Raw genomic sequence first — 15278 nt, 5'->3', positions numbered from 1 at the left:
CGTTGCTCTCCTTTCAGTTCCTCCTTCGGGGGATGAACAGTTACTCCCTCCAGTTCCTCCCTGCAGACCAACAGTTACTCCCACCAGTTGCTCCCTGCCGACCAACCATTACTCCCACCAGTTGCTCTTCTAAGAGCAACAGTTACTCTTTACCGTTCCTCCCACGTGTTCGCAGTTACTCTCTGAAAACCAACTGCACATGCTTCCAGTTACTCCTTGGGGAAATGAGTATTTATCTCGAGTATGCTTGTCACACGCTTAACACATGGCGAGAGCTCCTTGGAAGAGCACTGCTTGGGTGCTTCTAACACAAAAAGTGGACAATATTGAAAGGAAAATAAATGCTTTATTGTTCTTTTTATGAGGCGACGTTTGACCACACGTAAAAGTAGACTTCGCCACACCACAACCAGCACTAAACAAACACCATATTACATCAAAGGTTTTCTGCGTCATCCGTGGAAAAACAATCTTGAATTTCTAGCATAGGGCAGTCTGTGTCATCATTGGTGAGAGAAGGGCAACTTCTCCAATTCTGAAGAACTCAAGTTTCGCAGCTGATGTTTCCATTAGGCTAGCGCAGCAGAACGTCACCGCAGGCATATGTGAAGCATCTCATTGCTGCAAGAAAAAAAAATAGAAGTGTGAGGTTAAACATGCCAGAATCAATTCATAACAATGAGTCACACACACTGCAGCAGCGCTTACATTCTAGGATGTCTACTGCAAAACGAAATGTGAAAAAAAGGAAGGTTCGGCCAAACGTTACTTGGCAAGCCATATAAATGCTGATGTGGTAGACGCTCTTCACATGATGTCTCAGACAGCAATATTCTGGAAGAAAATGTGCAGCACCTCAACAAGGCATATTTGTAGTAGCTAAACATACCCTTAGGTTCAGTTAACTTGTTTCCTATACACAGCTGAGTGACATTTCTATGAGCCCATTCACCAATGGGCATTCTAAATGAGGTCATGTGTGTGGCAAATAACACGTACTATCCGCTCATGTTAAAATACCTATTTAGCTCGTGCACATAGTTGCTCTTGATTCTACTGTTCTATCATACGCTGCTGCGTCTTGAATTGTGCAATACCTGTAGGCACAAGCCAAGCATGCAAAGCCTGCTTGAAAGCAACCATTTGCAGAGGTTACATGATAATCTTCAGTATATTTCTTTGTACCTGACGCAAACGGCTGGACAAAACTATAGACAAATAAATGTAGACCGTGCTACCTTCAAAAAATGCTTTAAATTTAGAAAACTAGGGTGCATTTGTTCACTCGGTTGACGAGTCACAGCCACGAGATATGTAAACGAAGCAATATATCTTAAGGCATGCACAGATATTCTGATTCGTTGTTTGACAGTGTCACAGATAGCTTGCCAATACATGTATATTTGAGAGCAACAAGAACTAAAGCTTTTATTAGTTCAACGTCTTGTTGGTTCACAGCCAAACAGGTTACTGCTTGTTAGACAAATTGGAATAAGCGCACCATGGTTTCCAAAAAAAAAATCATTATTAGAAGTTAGCTCCCGGTGTGAATGTCTGCCTATTTATTTTGTACTGCCTTCTACATGTGCCACAAAGACATTTGTTGAGGATGTGCTACCAGTCAAGCCAAGATCGCATACTTGGTTAATGTGATGGAAATACAAACATTAGAAACACTGCCACCTCTAGTAAGAGCACAACACTTCAATATCTTGGACTAGCAAAGAGATGCACAAGAAAGTTAAGCCCACTCTTGCGGAACTTTGAACGCGAATATTTCAGAGTGGGGGAGGTCAACATGCTGTGGCACTTTTAAACCCACGAAACATCTGCAGAAAACAGGGTAAAGGCAAGTCAAGAAACACTGTTATGAAGGCCTGCGCATGGACAGCTTTGTGAATCTAGGCCCAAGTGTTATGCTTTGTGCAAGCCAAAATCCATGTAACTAGGGAAAGCATACTTTTAGGAGTACCAGCGTAAAGAAATCTTGGCAGTTGGCTTTTTAGTACAAACAGCAATCCCTGCAATGAAAACATAAACATTTTATCTTAACGGTAACAGTGTGAGCACACACACGGGCCAGCGGAGCCATGTCGAATTGTCAGTGCCAGTGTAACCATGTGGCATAATGAACTATTCTCTGGCCAACACATGCACAGTTTGCCCCTAAAAAGCGATGCTTTCATATACGTAGTACAAAAAGTCTGCACTTACCAAAATTCACTTGCTTTCTGTACTTTAGCATCCTTGGGAGCATCTTTATCTGCAGTATAACCAAATTTGTGTCATATCACTGAAAAAAAAGTAACAGACATGCATCAAATATTGTTTCATTTGGTAGCAGTGAAGTCAGGTTAAGAACAGCCAAGTGGGAATCAGCCTAATTATGTGCATGCAGCAAATCCCAAACGGCGTTATTGAGGTTGTCGAAATTTTCATCGATTGGTATTAACGTCGATATGTGACTTCAACGGCATGCCAAGTTTTCACAGCGCATAAAGATTTCATGATGCAGAATAATGACAGCGCTAACGAGAACATACAGCATTTATGATTGTCTTTTACAATATTCAGTTTTACTAAGGTTTTGCATCACTAAAGAAATCTGAAAGATTTGGGTCATTCCTCCTCCAATTGTTCTGTCAATATGTAAACTGCTTGCTTGATGGTGCGCTTATAAAATAGTACGTTCAGCGCAGAGGTGAAGCAAGTGACGCAGTGATGTGGGCAGATTTTTTTTTTTTTAGGCGTGCGGGGAGGGGGGGGGGGGGGGTCCGCTTATCTGAATAGGCCGGGCAAGCGAATATGGCCGTCAATTTGGGCTCCCTACGCCCGGCCTAAAAAAATTCTGTGCGCAACCGCCTGGCTATGCCAGTGAAGTGATGCGACAATGATTTGTTCACTTACTGATTTACGTACACTTTACATCTCTAAAAAATGCGGCCCAAGGCCCCAACACTCAGCCGTTAACATTACATAAAGCCAATGGTAGAAAAGTGCCAGTATGAATACAGCTACAACCCCGCCCCAATGTTTTTTCAAGCGAGGTAGTGTTGCGGAAATGAACTTTTAACTGCAAAAGTACACTGGCACTGCAGTGGTGACAGGGGAAGCAAGATGGTATGCAGGCGGTAATCGAGGTAATTTAGTCCGATACGGCTAGCAATGGATACGGTGAATAAGAGCAAATCATTTCTCTTTCAATAGCGCAACCACTCAACAATGTATTGTAAGAGCATTAAATGTTGCTGGAAATGCCACTCACCTGCACGCTGATGCATGCACAGTCCTTTGTCCGACGAGCGAACAGGCTTGCAGATAGCTGAAGACGTATTTACGATGTGTTTGTTCCACCCAGCAGCAAAATCCACAACTACTTCGCGCTCCATAAAGATAAATATACACTAACCTTCATCACGAATAAGTAGAAACGCAAATCTGCGACACACACACACGATCAAAACATAGCTCACAAGCCCGCACGTCCATGTGCTCGCCAACCACAGACCATATGAAAATGAGTAAGTAGTGCGAACGCGAACCTAGTTGCGCCGAAAAAAAAAAACGTCGAGCAGTGGCAGCACAGGCGTCAGCGCAATAATTTCAGTGTGTTCTCCTAATACAATTATAAAAAAAACTGAGGTACACTAAAACTCATAAATGAATATAAAAAGTTGAGTGTAATTTTTATTTAGTGCTAGTCAACATAAACACTGAATAAAAATTACTTTGTAACTTACATCGGTTGCTACACTAGTGCCACAATTGTCGTGCGGGCGCAGATGGCGCAGATTTGTCATTCTGCCCTCAAAGTACACGGTGAAGCGTGCTACTAAGTGTATAGCTGATGAGAAGCGCGTCTGGGTCCGCTTTTTTTTTTCTTCTCTGATATATCTGGGCGGGGGGGGGGGGGGGGGCTCCTTATGCACGTGTTTCGGTGCTTGATCGACTTTGACGCCCTTACTTCGCGGACGAACGGCGTGTCTAGGCTTTTTTTATCGTTGTTTTGCACGTGTTTCGGCGTTCGGTCCGCTTTGACGTGCCAACTCTCCATCCTGCTGCTGCGTGTGTTAGGTATTTGCCGTACTGTATTCTCAGGCCTTCTGTGTTCAGCCAGCGCTGCTATCTTATTATCTACGGATGCTAAAATAAATCACTGTTTTGGTTTGGTGAAGTTTGGCACACAGAACAAACAATAATCTGGCCCATGAATATCAATGTGGGCGGCATGCATATTTGTGTGCGGTGTCCTGCCGGGGAGTAACCGTTGCGTGACGAGAGCATTTACAGCGGTTCCTCCTTCCGTTGCTCCCTTACAAACTTAAGATGAATACAGTTGCTCCCCCATTCTCGAACAAGTCGGCCATCTTGTTCCGCTTGGTCTTTTCGGAGAGTAACAGTCGGTCTGAAGGAGTAAAAACAGCCGTTGCTCCCATTTTGGCCATTTTTGGCTTAGAGTGTGGTGTTCATTATTGCCTTTAAACACTCAGTGGGGGGGGGGGGAGTGTCGAACTGATGGGCCCTTATCTGCAGCATGCACAGTGGAAAGACAGCGAGCAGAGCACATGCGCACCGCACATGCGTGGGACAAGCGTCAGCATCTGAAAAAATCGCCATCCCACGTACATTGGGAATCGCTGATATGTGAAGCACGAATAAGAAAGGTTGATATGTCACTTTAAAATCAGCATCATGTTGCGAGGTGGAGGTAAATGATACCGTACATAACTTTCATGTCATGATTGTCATGTTTGAATGTGTCGTTTACTTTCGTCATTTATCACGTCACGTAATACCAATATTAGTATACGTGGAACTAGCGAAACGGCCACGAGAATGCCATTAGCGTGGTATGTTGACATGTTCTTACATGATACGCATGTCAGAATTATCATGTTTTCACCAGTCATATATTTCGTCATCGATTGACGTCACGTAACACCAAATTCGTTATATGTGGAGCTAGCAAAACAACCGCGAGCGCATCATGAAGGGTTCAGTATTTTTCAATGCAGCATTGACGCGCGCGCACGCTGGGCACAGCAACGCTACGTTAGAAAAAAAGGCGGCATATCCACAGAGGGAATGATGGATAGTGGGGCGAAGCATCCATCCGTTCTTTCGTTCTTGCTTTAGTCCATTCATGCGTGCATCTGTGTGGCCGCCCGTGCATCCATCCGCCCGTCCGTGCGTGCGTCTGTTCGTGCGTCCGCATGTTCATCTGTGCGTCCGTCCCTGCTTTTGTCCATGCATCCGCTCCTGCGTCCGTCCATCCGTCCGTGCAGCCATCCGTGCGTCCGTCCATGCATCTGTCTGTGTGTCCATTCGTCCATCTATTCAACACTCCAAGTAACACCATCTCGCATTTTTTTATCATATATTCCTCAAATAGAAGCACCGCCATCCAGCGGAAATTCCAAGCACTGAACGAGAGGAGGCGTACGCACACTTTCTTATGGCTTGCGCTTCGTGTCTACTTCCCACCTTTAACCACCTCGAGTTCACGGTATATACTAGTTCACTGTATTCATGGCACTGCAGCCCAACGCTCGCAAAACTCTTATAAAACCAAGGGGGTTATGCCCAGCAAGTATACCGTAGCAACCCTTTCTTGTCTTCTGTGCGTTGTTGAACAATAAAAAATTCGCAGAGTGCGCGTTTACTGAAAGCCGAATTCTCCTGTCTCTTATTCCCCCTTAGCAGCCATTGGCATGTACATTGAGCACTATTTTTTTATTTTTCAACAACGCACAGAAGAAATCTCTCACCAGCACCTCCTTGGAGGTCAAAATGTTATACTTGTTACAGACTACAATGGCTACGAGGGACGAACGGGTGCCGCAATAAAGAGCTACGTCCCTAGAATAAAGTTATACGGTCATGGCATTAAAATGTCCGAGAATTTTCAGTCATGTCCACCATGCCGCACATGACCCGCTGACGTCGCCGCCAAGCTGCAAGCTAAGTTTAGCCACAGAGAGTCAAGTCGAAGTGCTCGCCCTTTTTTTTTCTGCTCTCGTGTCAAGATTGCTGCATCTTTCGCGAACGCGACTGTGTTCACCAGACTTGACTCGATGGAAAACTAATACAGCTTTACACGTGGAGAGCGTTCCTTGTTTTCTGCATTGCTGTGGCAGCCAACGACACAATACTTCGGACCTCGCCAACGCTTCCGTGGGGCCGCTTTTTACATCGCGGAAAGGCAACTTCGCAGAGCGAGCATTTCGTTTTTGCGCTCAAAGCTGACGGCATGGCACCTAGTTTCGCCGCACCGACTGCAGAACGCGTTGCGCGGGAGCGTGTATTGGACGCGTTCCCGTTTCGGCAAAACACACTCAGTCGCCTGCGACCTCTCCCGCGTGTCTCCACAAGTGTTCCGGATCTCGCCGCCAGAGCCAGGCGCGGCACTGTCATTGCTTCGCTAACTTGAACTTCAGTCCCTTATACGTGGAAACACAGACTTTTCGTTCGGTGTGCGTGCATAAAGTAACACTATGTGACACTTTCACACGCATGTAATTTAGTTTTTTGTATAGTGAAGTAGAATATGATAATTTGGACGGCGCAACCAGCAGGCCGTGGCTGCTGTCTCGGCCGTCTAGAATGACATCGATGCCCGCTAGGATTTCTCGCGGCGCCACTGTGCCTTTTCCTGTCATGTGCGTGTGCGTGTGCTTTTCATCAGTGCGTGTGCGTGAGTATGTGTGTGGGTTTTGCGAATTGAGCCACCGCCACCTGAAGAAACTTCGTCAAGGCCTGGAAGCTCTACCGCATATATCAACGGGCAGCCGACGCTGGTTGTGTTGTGCGCTGTGGTGGCACACATCGCAACCGACGCTGGCATTCGGCAGTTCGTTCGCTTTGGCGTTGCAGTTTTTGAGCATTATGGTGCTTGGATGAGAAACGACGAATGTTGCATCGTTCTGTGTGCTGTCGGGCTCTTCAGAGTTGTGATGTGCGGTGCTTGTGGTTGTGCTCGGGTTCATTGGTGAGTGACCAGATTGCGAGCAGCTCCGGTGCCAAGGAAGTGTTATGTCCACATTTCTGTGGAAACCGTGAATCTAGGTCGCGAGTGTATGTATTGTATTTCTGACTGACCAAGGCGCACAGAAGGCATAGATACGGGCTATCATAAGGGAAAGTTTTAGCCCAACAAAACATGAAAAAAGTAAATATACTGATTTTCATTCGTTTCTTGTATTGAGTTGCATCTATTACCGTGTTATTTCCGTGTTATTTCGTGTCAGTATTATCTTATGCGCGCGTTTTGAGGGACGCGTACAGGCCAATACCATAAACGGGAAGCCTAATGCTGCCACCTTTTTGTCATTCGCAGATGTTCTAAATATTTTTTTAGCCCGAGTGATGTCGACTAGAGAGTCAGCGACGGTGAGAAAGCAAACCTTGCGCACACAAGACGCGCTTTTTATTTTTCTGGTCCGTGTGCACGCTTCTCAACAAGTGTCCTCTCGGTACAAGTACCGTGCCCTTGTGGGACGTGAGACGCCAAAGCGAGCGAAGCCGATGGGCATCTCTTGCAAGCCGGATTATTGCACTTAAAGGCTCATTCACACCAAAGGCGGCGCGGCAAAGCGGCGAAGCGGGATTTCCGAAGCGGCGAGAGCGTGAACCTGTTCAGACCGCATGCCTCCTTCTGTGGCCGCGTTGCAAAAGAGGCGGGCATCTCGCGATTTTGTGCACGCGTTGCTATGACGTGTCAGTGCTTCTCCGAAACGTACACCCACGCCAACGCCACACCTCCACTGCGTGGCGTTCTGATTGGCTGCGGCAAAGCGGCAAGCCTCGGCAGGCGGCAAAAAATTGCTCCGAGAGCGATCAGCCTTGCCGCCTGGTTTTTCTCCCGCTTTCGCCGCCTGGAATGGAGGTTTTTCCCGCTTTCCGCGTTGCCGTCTCGCCGCTTTGGCCGCCCCGCCTTCGGTGTGAACGAGCCTTTACAGTTCTAATAAGCTACTCTACTGCACGTGTGGGGCAATCTGCTACGTTCTTTCACCAGTATACTGGTCTGTACTTAAAGAGATATCCCGCACCAACAAACATGTAGCTCGCGACATGTCTAAGCAGAGAACGGATTCTCATTGCTTTGCTCCCGATTGCCGAATCGGTTACCGGGGCGCTCCGAAGGCGTTGCTTTTTGTAGCTTCCAGGGATGACGATCTCCGCTGAAAGTGGAAGCGCAACCTCCAGAGGGCTGACAGGCCTTTGACAGAAACTTCAGCGGCGTGTGAACATCATTTTCAGCCAAGATACACCCTGCGCGAATATGTGCACGTTATAAATGGCAGTGAAGTGCGTATTCCCCGAAGAAACTCCTCACTGGTTCTTGATGCCACGCAAACGTTTTTGCCAGGTAGTGCACGAAGTAACTAACCTCGTAATTTTACATTTGCATGAACCACGAAGCAAACGCGCGTTAGAAGTAACCACATCCGCAGCTTTGCAGGAGTCCGCAACAGCCCGACAACGCAGCCGAAGCAGGCATGAATGGATGGATGGATATGGCTGTACCCTTTAGATCGGGCGGTGGCTAGCGCCACCAAGCCGTAATACTTAATGAACCAAAAGCTAGATTTATTATTTTTTACCTTTGAATAGCGAGGTTAAGGATTCGTACTTTGTAGTGAAGGGTTTAATTTTTCACTCATGCCTTGACATTAGCCACCAATCAGATAACCTCCTTCTAGTTATTTCTACCCGCTTAAAGTCTATTTTGCCCCTCCCCCCTGTCCCTAAACCCCAGTGCTTTGAAAAACTGTGCGCCATCATCCTGAACTATAGGGTGAAGCCCTTTACAGAACACTATCAAGTGTTCGGCAGTTTCTTTTTCCTCTACACCCGCACTGCAAACCTTGTCTACCCCTTCGTATTTGGCCCGATATGTCTTGGTTTGCAACACTGCCGTCCTGGCCTCAAACAGTAGAGAACTACCCCGAGTATTATCATAGATCTTTTTCTTGGCAATTTTCTGCTTAAAAGTTCGATATATCTCTAGTGCGGGCTTCTTAATCATGCCAATTCTCCACATATCGGTCTCAGCTTCCTTCATCACACACATGAAAAGTAGCAACGGTTCCACCTGGTGGCATCCGCGTGAAAGCTGACACCGTAGCCAAGCCGGTCGCGCCACTAGATCATAATCTAGTTCACTATAGTTTTAAGTGCAAAGCGTTTCTTAGCGAACTTCGACGACTTTCATTCTATCTATCTATCTATCTATCTATCTATCTATCTATCTATCTATCTATCTATATATATATATATATATATATATATATATATATATATATATATATATATATAGTTATAAACTTCGAGAATAGTGCAGTATAGGAAACAAAACAATAAAATATTTATTTAATCCTAACAGTTTCGGCTGGTGGACCAGCCTTCTTCGGAGGATGTAAGTGAAATGATACAAGTTCCCGTAGCAGAGGGTCACCCTCACAGTTTAAAGACCCTCCAAAAAAAAGAGAGGGTGACTGTGAGGGTGACCCTCTGCTACGGGAACTTGTATCATTTCACTTACATCCTCCGAAGAAGGCTGGTCCACCAGCCGAAACTGTTAGGATTAAATAAATATTTTATTGTTTTGTTTCCTATACTGCACTATTCTCGAAGTTTATAACTTTTATTACGGTAGCCGGAAGAAACTCTCATCATATATTTCATCTATATATATATATATATATATATATATATATATATATATATATATATATATCTAGCCGCCTACAACTTTTAGCTCTCCTGGACGTTTCGATAATGGTATCAATACGAAACTTGGTATAGCATAGAATGACTGTATGAAAAACAAATTTGAGAAGTCATAACATGAAAATCATGACATACTTCTCATGAAAGTCATGATTTACGTTTCATGGTCCTGCAGCTCTCACGGCTGTTTTGTTTACATGACATGTTGAGAAACTGGTATGGTATGGCATGATTGCATGGCGAACCAAAGCGACAGACCCCAACCTCAAAAATCGTGACATGCGTATCATGTACCAACATGACTACATGCCACGCTTATGATGCGCTCGCGGCCGTTTCGCTAGCGTCACATATACCAAACGTGGTATTACGGGATGTGAATTGATGACGAATGTATGGTACTGGTGTAAACATGATAAACACGAGATGCGTGTCATGTAACAACATGACTACATGCTACGCTCATGATGCGTTGCGGCCATTTCGCTAGTTTCACATGTACCAAATTCGGTATTGCGCGACGCCAACGGATGATATAGCTAAACGACACATCCAAACATTATAATCACGACATGCTTGTCATGTAACAACATGACTACATTCCACACCTATGATGCCCTTGCGACAGTTTAGCTACCTTCACATATACCAAATTTGGTATTACGTGACGCCAATGAATGGCGAAGGTATCTGACTGGTGCAAACATAATAATCAAGAGATGCGTGTCATGTGAGAACAAGACTACATGCCACAGTGAAGGCGCCAATACATTTTGACGTGACGTGGTGCGTGTGCTCGCGGGTGTTCATTTCGTCACATCTCGCCGGCGTTGCAACGCCAGGCGCTGGTCCTGCCATATATGCTCGCAGGCACATGCCGCGTTGCGTTGCTTTGACGCGTGCGCGTTGTAGCGCGTCCGGCATTCCTCCGTCACGAAAAGAAGGAGACGCAGTGCTGTTAGGGTAACGCATCAGCGCGAAATGGAGCATGTCCATTTCGCGCTGATTTTGAAGCATGTCCGTCAGGCAGCGCCGAAGGACGCTGGTCGTACCTGGCGTCAGACTATGGAGTGCTCGCGTTTTCCTAACGTAACGTCACAGTGCCCAGCTTGCACGCGCATCAATGCTACATTGGAGTATATCGGGCCCTTCATGATGCGCTCGTGGCTGTTTTGCTTGCTCCACATATAAAAAATTTGGTGTTACGTGACGTCAATGGGTGACGAAATATATGACTTGTGCAATCATGATAATCCTGGCACGGGTGTTATATAAGAACATGACAACACACCGCTCTAATAGCATGCTCGTTGCCATTTCGCTAGGTTCACATATAATAAATTTGGTATCACGTGACATGAATAGATGATGGCGGTAAACGACACCTCCAAACATGATAATCATGACAGCGAAGTCATGTACGGCATCGATTACCTCCACCCCGTAACGTTAAGCAGAATTTGAAGTGATATACCAACATTTCTCATTCGTGCTTCGCATATCATCGATTTCCACTCTACGTGGGATCTGGCTTTTTTTTACACAGCAGTGAGCATGACACAACGCGGCGTAGTGGTAGAGTACCCGCTTCGTCATACGTAGGCGGCAAGTTCTAACCCCGCTGCGTAAATTTTTCAAAACTTCTTTTTACGATATGTGCTAGGATTTACCTTACCCACGTAGCAATTCGTTTGGGTGGTAAACTAACTTTTGGTGACGCTTAAGATGTTGCCGCTGTTTCTTGCTTCAAAGGTATTGTTAGTGGTAGCATGCTTGTGTGATCATGAACTGAGCGTTCATGATTACACAAGCATGCTTTAGTTATCACTGAAAGCTATTCTATTACTTGACGTATTAAACTTACACCTGAGGCTATACGCCGAGGCGTATAGTTAGAACACAGCTATGTTGCTTTGCGGCGTTAGTGGTAACATGCACGCGCTCTATCGTACTCCGCAGCAAGGACGGAGTGCCACCTCTAATTCACGCCTCATCGGCACACAAGAGTTGCATATATTGCTAACTTCACTTGAGTAGCAGAGAGTTCGCAGTATCTTTTACTCTGCATTCAACGAAAGAGTATCTTCCGCGGCCAAATCTGACCTACTTTACCACGGAGTAAAAGAATTCTGGGGAGAGTAACACAGTCCCTCTGCTCTTGCACTGTACCCCCTCAAGTTCTGTGAGTGTAAAAAACTTCAGGTTTTCAGTGGTGCACATTCAAGCGATGAAATTGTAAATCCAATTAGCAAATCATTATCAGAAGGACGACTCTTAGTTTTCGCAATTCGACCCAAAGGCTGCTTGGGATGAGTTCTACTTTACTGCAACGCAGTTCCCACGGCTTTTGTTTCCTGGTAAAAGTTGCATAAACGCACTCATGATTTTCATGCGTTCATGAGCATTAGGCAACGTTCTCTCTTGTTTCGTCGTCCGTCTTTTCAACAAAGTCTCGGAACTTTGACTGATGACTGTGTATTCTCAGAACCTACATACATTTGTGCACTCAGTCAGCCGGTAGTTACAAGGCGCGTTCGGAGCTACAAATCACCGTCTCGACAATAATTGATTTTTTGTAAACACAAGAATACCAATTGTGTAGACCATTGAGCTACATAAGCGACATAATACAGTATATTACTCTATATTAGACATTTCTGTATTAAAAATAATACGAGTGTACGATGCCATGGTGTGCTACTGCACAATGCTCTCAATCCCATCAGAGCTAATAATGTAGCCGGGAGCTGGCCCCATGTGATGGCTCCACTGAGAATCATGCGATTGCCCGTTACACTGCATTGCCAAGGCAACCTAAGCTAGTGATAATTGCAAGTGCCAAAGGACATGGCTAGTTTTAGCAGTCAAATTTATATGATACCAAACTCCGGAAAACGGACAGAAAATCGGATGTGGAGAACCATAAAACTGTTGATCGGAGCACGTTATTATAACCACTACCAAACTTACAGCAGCTTCTTTCGAAAACACAGCAAGCACCTCTGGCGATGGCTTGAACCGTCGTGAAAGAATGTCTTTCCTGTTCAGCGTTGAGATCTTCCGGCATGTGAGTGGGCATGAAGGTGAGGTTCAGGAACACAAGACATAGCTACACCGCCTGGTCTAACTGTAAAATTCTCGTTCACTGTACTGTCTCTCGCACACAAGAGACCTTTAAATACAGTTGTAGGAAATCATATCTGTAGAGAGGGTAACTGCTGGTGTTGTGCATTGGTACACGTGTATCACATTCATGCCCTGCTCTTTAGCAAACTGGGTTTTAGTCGGTTACTATATAGTTGTTTCCGCCTCTGTCCTCTTTCGCGTGGCCGAGAACTGAGTATGTGCGAAGGCGAAGTTTCTTAATTTTAATCAACATTAAGCTATATAACGGTGTAAACTGTAAAGTTCCAGGTGTGCCTAAACAAGAAACGATGGTAAAAAATGAAACGTACTGAAATTAACGTGCACTCCCCATCATGACACACATGATTATCTCATTGCTAATATTACTAGTGACTCAATTTTTTATAATTTGTATAACTAATGCCACGACACCTAAAGAGCGTTCGTCACCACATATCATAAACTTTTCTATTTTTTCAGTCAGACACTCCATGAGTACTGCAAAATGAGCGTGAGGAATAGCTCAAGTTTAATGTTTACTCACGCTGCAGACAGTGCCAGGAAAATAGGTCACCCACAAGCCGTCCAGAACAACCACGTTTTTTCATGTGCAGACGTGACTATGCTATCAAAGCCAATAAAGCTTGCTATAAAAAGCTGAGTATTAATCATTTCGCTGCTTCGCTTCGCATGTATTGTATATCTGTGCTCTGCATTTATTGTTCCTCTGGAACATTAAACGTAAAAACGGCTCTTACCTGAAGGGTTGTCCAGGATGCCGAATCAATTAAGACATAATATAATATGAGAGCCACGAAGGTCAGGATTCCAAAAACCGCAGAGATCACGCAGAAGAATACGGCAAACAAGCTTGTGATGTTCTCGTTGCTCCCCTGTGCAGTATTCTGCACAAAGTTCTCAGTTGACTTTTCGAAGGGCAGTTCATACCACGGTTGGCTGAGAAAGACCTGGGTGAGAAAGTGCATTTCAAACTGCGATGAACAACTGTGACGGCTAGCACGCCTCCAAATTTTTTTTCTGCGACAAAAGCTCATCAAGATCAATGTCCACATTTATAATCACTGGAAAGGCAGCAGCCATACTCTGATTTTCTGCGTAAAATCTTGAGTTACGATACATAGTAATGTTGGCCTTCTGTGTCGTAATTCCAGCAAAGGCCGGCGGTGCAACATCACTTGAGGTCTTCATATTTCGGCACATTTCCCACATCTAGAAAAAAAAACACTAAAGAAACAGCAGCTCACGGGTCAGTACACTAAGAAACCAGTAACTGCAGCGTGTCATCATTCCACTTGAAAGAAGTGGAGTGTTCGAAGAGCTCATTTGTTTCTTAGAAACAGCCAACACAAATAACAAACAAGGGATAACATCACAGGCAAAATTATTCGTTGTTTCAACTCTATTGCAATGATCCTCGCCGAGGAGGAAAAAAAAAGAAGCAGACGCAACAGCGTCCTTTGCATTGTTGCTGGATCAACGTCACTATTGGCAACAGTGACGTCAAGCCACTAGAATTGCGCGACCTTCCCAGCCGTGCCTCATGTTGTCGCTCCCGTCGAAATGACGACCGCGCACCACCGGCAGCGGGAATCAGAAAGCAACCCAAGTTTTTTTTTTCGCTGGTTTTAATAATGAATTGAGATTGGTACGCATTAAAAACCTTTTCTCATTTATTTTGGCAATTCACATTCATGTACAGCGCGAAAGCGTTGAAGATTAGAAAATTGACGCATATTTAGTGATGGTATGAACGAGAAAATGATTGAGTGATTAATTGATTGATATGAGGAGTTTAACGTCTCAAAACCACCATATGATTATGAGAGACGCCGTAGTGGAGGAATCCGGAAATTTCGACCACCTGGGATTCTTTAACGTGCACCCAAATCTGAGCACACGGGCCTACAACATTTCCACCACCATCGGAAATGCGGCCGCCGCAGGATGAACCAGAAAAGAAACAGTCATTACGGAATCGTCTTGATATACACGCGGATATGTAATACATCTTAGTTGCTTTTGGTTACCTGGCCTTTTATGGTTAACTCCTCGTGTCACGTTGATCGAGGGGGGGACTGTGAACTTCTACGAATCGGCCTATGAGGCTGCGCATGGCTTCACCTACCGCACTACTTTAGCATCGGACGAGTTCCCCTCGCCAGGACGCAGAGGTGCTGCTAGCGCGCATGATTTTGAACTCCTTTACAGTAGAGAAGCAGCCGCCTGCTGCCTCGTTCCAAGCTCGTCAGGATGCAGATAAACCTTTTCTGACATTTGCAAGCTAACTACTTCCATGGTGAAAGGAGGACGTAGACAAGACACACGAGGAAGGAACAAAACCTTAGTGCCAATAACATAAGGAGAGACGAGCTCGCGCTTGTCCAGATTCAAGGTGCTTG

General features: G+C 45.2%; 1 protein-coding gene and 1 long non-coding RNA gene across 18 annotated transcripts in view; both read right to left on the bottom strand.

The window, feature by feature from the left end:
* Positions 1-15278, bottom strand: part of LOC119171733 (neprilysin-2) — a 126908-nt gene that overhangs the window by 95294 nt on the left and 16336 nt on the right. For all 17 annotated transcript variants that reach the window (XR_012894352.1, XM_075890185.1, XM_075890184.1 and 14 more), the window contains one exon: positions 13617-13826. Coding sequence is in view for 16 of the 17 variants with exons in the window: in XM_075890185.1 (XP_075746300.1) it covers positions 13617-13826 (210 nt within the window). In the remaining variant the exon portion in view is untranslated. The remainder of the gene's footprint in view (positions 1-13616; positions 13827-15278) is intronic.
* On the bottom strand, positions 327-3874 carry LOC142803894 (uncharacterized). The gene is made up of 2 exons (XR_012894351.1): positions 3266-3874; positions 327-2293 (listed from the first exon to the last, which is right to left on the bottom strand). It is a non-coding gene; the product is annotated as an uncharacterized LOC142803894 (long non-coding RNA).

Source organism: Rhipicephalus microplus, chromosome 3, assembly GCF_043290135.1.
Source record: "Rhipicephalus microplus isolate Deutch F79 chromosome 3, USDA_Rmic, whole genome shotgun sequence".
NCBI classification, from domain to species: Eukaryota; Metazoa; Arthropoda; class Arachnida; order Ixodida; family Ixodidae; genus Rhipicephalus; species Rhipicephalus microplus.
Note: the sequence above shows the minus strand (reverse complement) of the source record. Positions and strands in the feature narration are given on the sequence as shown.